This window comes from Vigna unguiculata, chromosome 3 (genome assembly GCF_037176805.1).
Source record: "Vigna unguiculata cultivar grain cowpea cultivar isolate G323 ecotype 2 chromosome 3, ASM3717680v1, whole genome shotgun sequence".
NCBI classification, from domain to species: Eukaryota; Viridiplantae; Streptophyta; class Magnoliopsida; order Fabales; family Fabaceae; genus Vigna; species Vigna unguiculata.
The window spans coordinates 8,505,147-8,511,422 of NC_140794.1; the positions used below are offsets into that span (position 1 = coordinate 8,505,147).

Below are 6,276 nucleotides of genomic sequence, written 5' to 3' on the forward strand. Positions count from 1 at the left end.
CTTCCCTCTCATAATCTTTCTTGATTGATTTAAACAGTCCATTAACCCAGAACTGCGAAATTGATTAATTGAGTTTTAAACCTTAAAGACTCCTTCAAGATTCACATTAAGTAAGTGAAAAACTCATTAATCAATTCAGATCCCTTTGTGGTTAAGAGTATTAGACAGAACTATTTTTAACAAAATTGACAAATTTTATAGTTTTTAGTAAGTTTCAGTAAATAAAATAGAGTACGTGGTAAGAAAATCAAAAAATATGTTACTAGACTTTTTATAAAAATAAACATTTTATAAGTAACTTATTATCACATAGAAGTAGTGTCTTTAAATTTATCTTCCGACCATGTTTTGTTTTGAAAAATGTTTACATACTTTATGTGAGAAAGAATGTGATTTTAGTTTCATTTTTGATAAATGTGACTACATTTTTGAATATGGTCATGGTAAACTTATTGTTTGTTTCAATTCAATTATTGTTGGTTCAGAATTTTTATGTGATGGGTTATACATACTGAAATAGACATCTAGGACATATTTCAAAGCCTCAAATTTAGAGGTTGATAATAAAGGGTATTTTGCATGATTTGAATTTTTTCTGATTTTGATAATTGTGTTGATTGCATTAAGGGCAAACTTATTGCAAAAGTAAGAAATACAGGTGCAAAGAGACGTGATTATGTGTTGCAGATTATGTGTGGACCTATTACACCCACTTCCATGGGTGGATATAGGTATTTTATCACGTTTATAGACAACTATTCCATATTTGAATGGATAAATCTCCTTTAAGTCTTTCAAAGTTGTTATTGAGTTAAAAACATGAAAGAAGATAAAATGTGTGAGGTTTGACAAAGGTGGAGAGTAATATGGCAAGTATGATGAGACGAGAAGAAATTTGGGACCTTTCCCTAGATGTCTTGATGAATATGATTGGTACTCCTCAGCAAAATGAATTTGTAGAAAGAAGGAATCACGCACTTTTAGAAATGGTGAGATGTATGTTGAGCCATTCCTCTCTACCGGATTTCCTTTGGAGAGACACTTTAAGGATTCTTGTATGTATTCTTAATCAAGTACCTAGTAAGTTTATTCCAAAGACTCCATAAGAGCTTATGTTTGAGAAGAAGCCAAGTTTGAGACATTTCCATGTGTGAGACTATAAGGTAGAGGTGAGACCTTATAATCCTTAGTTGAAAAAGCTTGATCCTAAGATTGTTAGTGGCTTCTTCATTGGTTATGATGTGGGTTCTTATGGTAGCAGGTTTTATTTTCCTTCTCACACAATGCGATATTCTTTGAGGATGATTTGGACAATAGGAGCATTGCACCACCATCGGTTACTTTTAGAGAAAACTATGTTGTTGTTCCCATGTCACTTATTTCTTTTCCTACAAATAATGTGATTCGTGTTATCCATGATAAAAATGAATTTGTTTCAGATATTTACAATATTTATAAATATAACTTAAGTATTTTAAAATAAGTTATTATTGTTGATATCACACAGCATAATGTTTATGCGTTTGGACAAAAATCAAGAGGGATTGTGAATTGAGTTTTTAATAAAAATTGTGCTTTTAAAATTTTCCCTTTTAATATCAAAGATCAATTAAAATTCGTTCTTTTATTTTAATAAACACAATAAAATAAAGAGAGTACAGAAGCAAAAATTGCACAAAGTATTTATACTGGTTCGGATCAAAAGACCCTATGTCCAATTATTAATCTTTAAAAAACGAGATTAACTCAATCATTAAAATAAACCAAACTTACAATCAATGATAAGAAAGATTAGGTATAGAAAAGTCCTCTCTTGAATCACACAAGAGATGAAAACACCTCCCTTGAAATCCACAAGGGATGAAAACACCTTCCTTGAATCAACAAGGAATGAACATTTCCTTTGAATCACACAAAGGATGACTGACTTCTCCTAGCAAGAGCAGCAGCACTCAATCACTCAAGATCCCACTTGATAAAAGTTATCGCTTTACCCACACTAGGTTTTTCAAAGACTTTCCACAGAGAGTTTTTAACTACTCAGACTTATCTAACTTTTGTATTTGATAATGAAAGCCTACCACTCTATTTATAGAAACCTATTTAGAAATTAGGTTAAGAATATGAAAATTCAAGTCACAACTACCATAGATAATCGATTATCACAAAAACTTTTCTAAAAACTTTTTTCTCGCTGTGATAATCGAATCGATTATCAATAATCGATTATCAGCAGTTATAAACGATTATCACAGAGACTTTTCTCAAAAATCAGTTTTAACTAAGATAATCGATTATCACTAAGAATAATCGATTATTCTAGTGAGTTTTAGTGAGTTTTGCAAATAAATAAAATTCTCTTCTCTACTAATTGGGTTTTGCCTTTTGACTCTTGACATACTAATTTAACTATTTTAAATAACATACACATATTAAAAGACCTAAACAACTAAACCCTTAAGTCTTCAAAGCATCTCTTGAATCAAAGCATTCTCTTAAGTCTTTAACATTTTTTCATGCATCATCATCAAGTCTTCCATACTTCTTCATAAGTCATCATCATCACCAAAACTCCTTATTGGAGAAAGATGTTCATCTTCTTTCTGTCAATAATTATTAACAAATTGAATAATAGTTACATGAAAATATTTAAAAATTGATTTATTTTTTTATTGTATCTCCACATGTTGTATAGATTTAATATGATTATATCATTCCTAAAAGAGACATAATTTATTATAGAAAGACCAGCTTTAAATTACATTTATTTGTATGATTTATATAAAATTATTTGTTATTATTAATATTATTATTATTTACTTATTAAAAGATTAATTTTTATTACCAATTAGTGTCATTTTAATCACTTTTTCCGAAATTATAATGATTTTTGGACAAAGGGTGAAAAATAAATTCCAATCCATGATTATAAGGATGAATGTATAAGTTGAATTTATCCATGATTGTCATAGGAAAAAAAAGGAGAAAAAGTTTCAAAAATGAAAAAAAAAAAATCTCAAAGAAGAAGGTAAAGATTATCTGAGAAGCGTAATCACAAAAGAATTGCTCTAATTAGCGTATTGTCTCCGGTAAAAAATTTCGAACAAAAATAGTATGAATAACTTTGTTAACCTTGACCAAATGTGAAGTAAAGAGTATTTGGTTAAAATAGTTTAGTTCATTAATACTGATAATTAATATTTAATTTATAAAAAGGTAGTCACAAAAATAATAGCATATTAATAAAATATAATCTCTCCTATACAATCATATCTTCTAATAAAATATCATTTATTTACAAGACAAACTTAGATTCAATTTTCTTGACCCATAAACTTTAACTCTATATTGATATCAACTTCATGTAAGAAGTATTTAGGTCAAAACAGTTCCTGAAAACTAATATTTAATTTATAGATAAAGTAATTAGAAACATAATAATAGACTAACAAAATATATAATCTCTTCTATATAATAATGTCTTCTAATCAAATCTAGGTTTAATTTTTGGATCCAATTTTGAGATGTTTCATTCATCTTTCAAAAATCAAGTTAGACTCTAGACGACCGGAACAGTACACACATTATATGAGAAAATTGAAAAAAAAAAAATTCAGAGAATAATTCTCATAAAAGAGCAACAACATATATTGGTTTATATACATTACAAACTTACCAAATGCATCTATAGATGGGAAAAAGTTTAACATAGAATGAAGAAATGAGAAATGTGTGTTTTACATTATTGAACAAGCGTGAGGGTTGTCATCACTGAACATAGAAATGAGCTTCTCATCAATCATTGGCTTATGGTAATAGCCAAAGTTTTCACCATAGCTATATCCATGCTTGTAATAACTGTAAGAAGAAGCGAAGTAAGAGTTGTTTCCACAATGATTGTAATGATATTCTGGGTTGTATGGATATGGCCACAGCTCTGCTCTTCTACCTGTCTTCCTCACTGTTTTCAGTACCTTCTTTTCCTCTGCCCAACCCATCACAGTTACCTTTTGCAGCCTCATATCTATGTCCACATCATCAACTCCTATAAAATTTTTTCAATCACAGTTTATATAAACTCAAATTTATTTTCACTCGTATTAGTGATTAGTGAGGTGGTGATAAGCTCAAATTTATATAAAGCTCTCAAATATAAACTTCTATATGTAACCAAAATTCATGTGTAAAACACAACTATACCACGTGATAAAAGAGTCTTGACAAGTTTAAGGTTTTATATAGATATACCACGTAATTTTTTAAGAGCTTTCTTTATCTTGGTCTCACAACCTGGACAATCCATGTGCACACACATCTCCACTATCTGAGGAACACAAGAAAAGCAGAAACAAAGAACACAAGTTAAACATATACAAACAAACCATATGATTGATTAGTCCAAGGTTAACATTAAATGTAATGGAGATTTTGTCTGAGATGTCATCTTAATTTCATCTCTACTATTTTTCTTTATCAGATGCTTTAATCATAATTTCATTACGAAAATTTTACTTCTCAAATGGACTTTTTATACCAATTTTAGAATCTGTATAAAAAATTCTATATCAGCACAAAACTGGTATAGAAACTAAAAACATTCTGCATTGATTTCAAATTCAGTTTTTTAATTTGTATAAATGACTTTTCTACACTAGTCTTTATGAGTTTTTTGAGTTTGCATAATTATTATGATTTTCAAAAATATCTAATGTATAACATACTTAAACTTTTGACGATGAAACGAAAGAAATAGACGTTATGTGCATGATGATGTGCAAAGATAATAAGAAGGAACTAATTAAGAAGAAATTAGGAACACAAAAACAACATATAATGTTTCTCACCGTCATTCTTTCCAAATATTGCAATGAGCTTGCAACTATAAAGCAAAATTTTATATATGTCTTCTTTGTTGGTGGCAAGATTCAAGGATGTTTAACTCTATATATATAGTCACGAAAACCAGAAGATTAAGAAACGACATATAATTAAGAGAAAAAAATAATATAATACTTGTTTAACGCGTAATCCTCAAGGGATTTGACTTCTCTTTTGATAATTTGCCTCTCATAAACACAAACTGGAACTTGCAAAGCAAATGCGAGGAGTCAACAAAACGAAAGAGACATTTATGTTACTATCCATCACAATGTTTTCTCTTACCAAGTCATAAACTATGATTGCATGATAATAACATTTAACAAGTTAATGGAATATTATGATTAGATGTTATTATTTTAATAGTATGTCATATTTCTCTCTTACTTATAAAATTTATTATATAAATTATATATTCACTCGTCCGTGCTATTTTGTAGAAAGTGCCGACTAAGCAACAACAACATATACTTTAATGAAAACCTCCAAAATTTTTAAGTTTAAAAAGCTAATAATAAAAATAATATATATATATAGATATAAATAATGTAATATACCTAAAGGAAATGAAAAAAAAAAAAGTAAACACGTAGAAGTGTAATATAATATTTTACATATAATCTATTTCTCCACCGTCTCAGCACTTTCATTATTTATGTTCTATCTATTTAGTCATGTTTTAAATTTAGCAGTGATAACAATTTATTTCCTTTTATGTTTTCCTTAACACTATTTCCAACTAAGTCATAAAAAGTAACGATCATTGAAATTAAGGAAAATATAATTAAATATTAGATTGGATCAACAAATTCGACAGATAAATTTAGAATAATCAATACAAACAATTAAAAAGTAGTGAAAAGTTTCAAATTTGGACTTGCATTTAACGTCACTTTGATAAAAGGCAAAATTAAGACCATCAGATCAGATGGATCAACGAAAAGGAGTTTGCCTTGCTATATACATTTTTATTTTTATTTTAATTATACTTTAAAATTAAAAAACAGAGAAATAAATAATCTAAATTATAAAAATAATGATATAATTACATAGTATTTAAATACATAACACACTACAAATATCTTATATACAGTTATGGAATATATTCTCACTATATTCTTAAAAATATTTAGATAATACTAATTTGTATCTTAAGAACACGGGTTAAAAAATAATAAATACGTATTAATTTTATCATTTTTATATTAAAAGTTAGAATAATTAATTTATAAAGATAAAAATATCTTTTAAAATCTCTAAATAATAAAAATAAACATTTTAAAAAGTTTAATTAAATCTCAAATTAATATTTTTATTTTTATATATTTTTTAAATGTTTAATTCTATTTTTTGTTGATTTTTTTATTAATTTAAATTTTTTTATGTTTAATTATATTT

General features: G+C 27.2%; 1 protein-coding gene across 1 annotated transcript; it reads right to left on the reverse strand.

Moving 5' to 3' along the window:
* Window positions 1–3,573: 3,573 nt before the first annotated feature.
* On the reverse strand, window positions 3,574–4,904 carry LOC114175161 (heavy metal-associated isoprenylated plant protein 28-like). The gene is made up of 3 exons (XM_028059931.2): window positions 4,845–4,904; window positions 4,249–4,324; window positions 3,574–4,045 (listed from the first exon to the last, which is right to left on the reverse strand). Exons 1-3 carry the CDS (start codon window positions 4,848–4,850, stop codon window positions 3,738–3,740), a joined length of 390 nt encoding a protein of 129 aa, XP_027915732.1. The 5' UTR covers window positions 4,851–4,904; the 3' UTR covers window positions 3,574–3,737.
* Window positions 4,905–6,276: the final 1,372 nt, after the last annotated feature.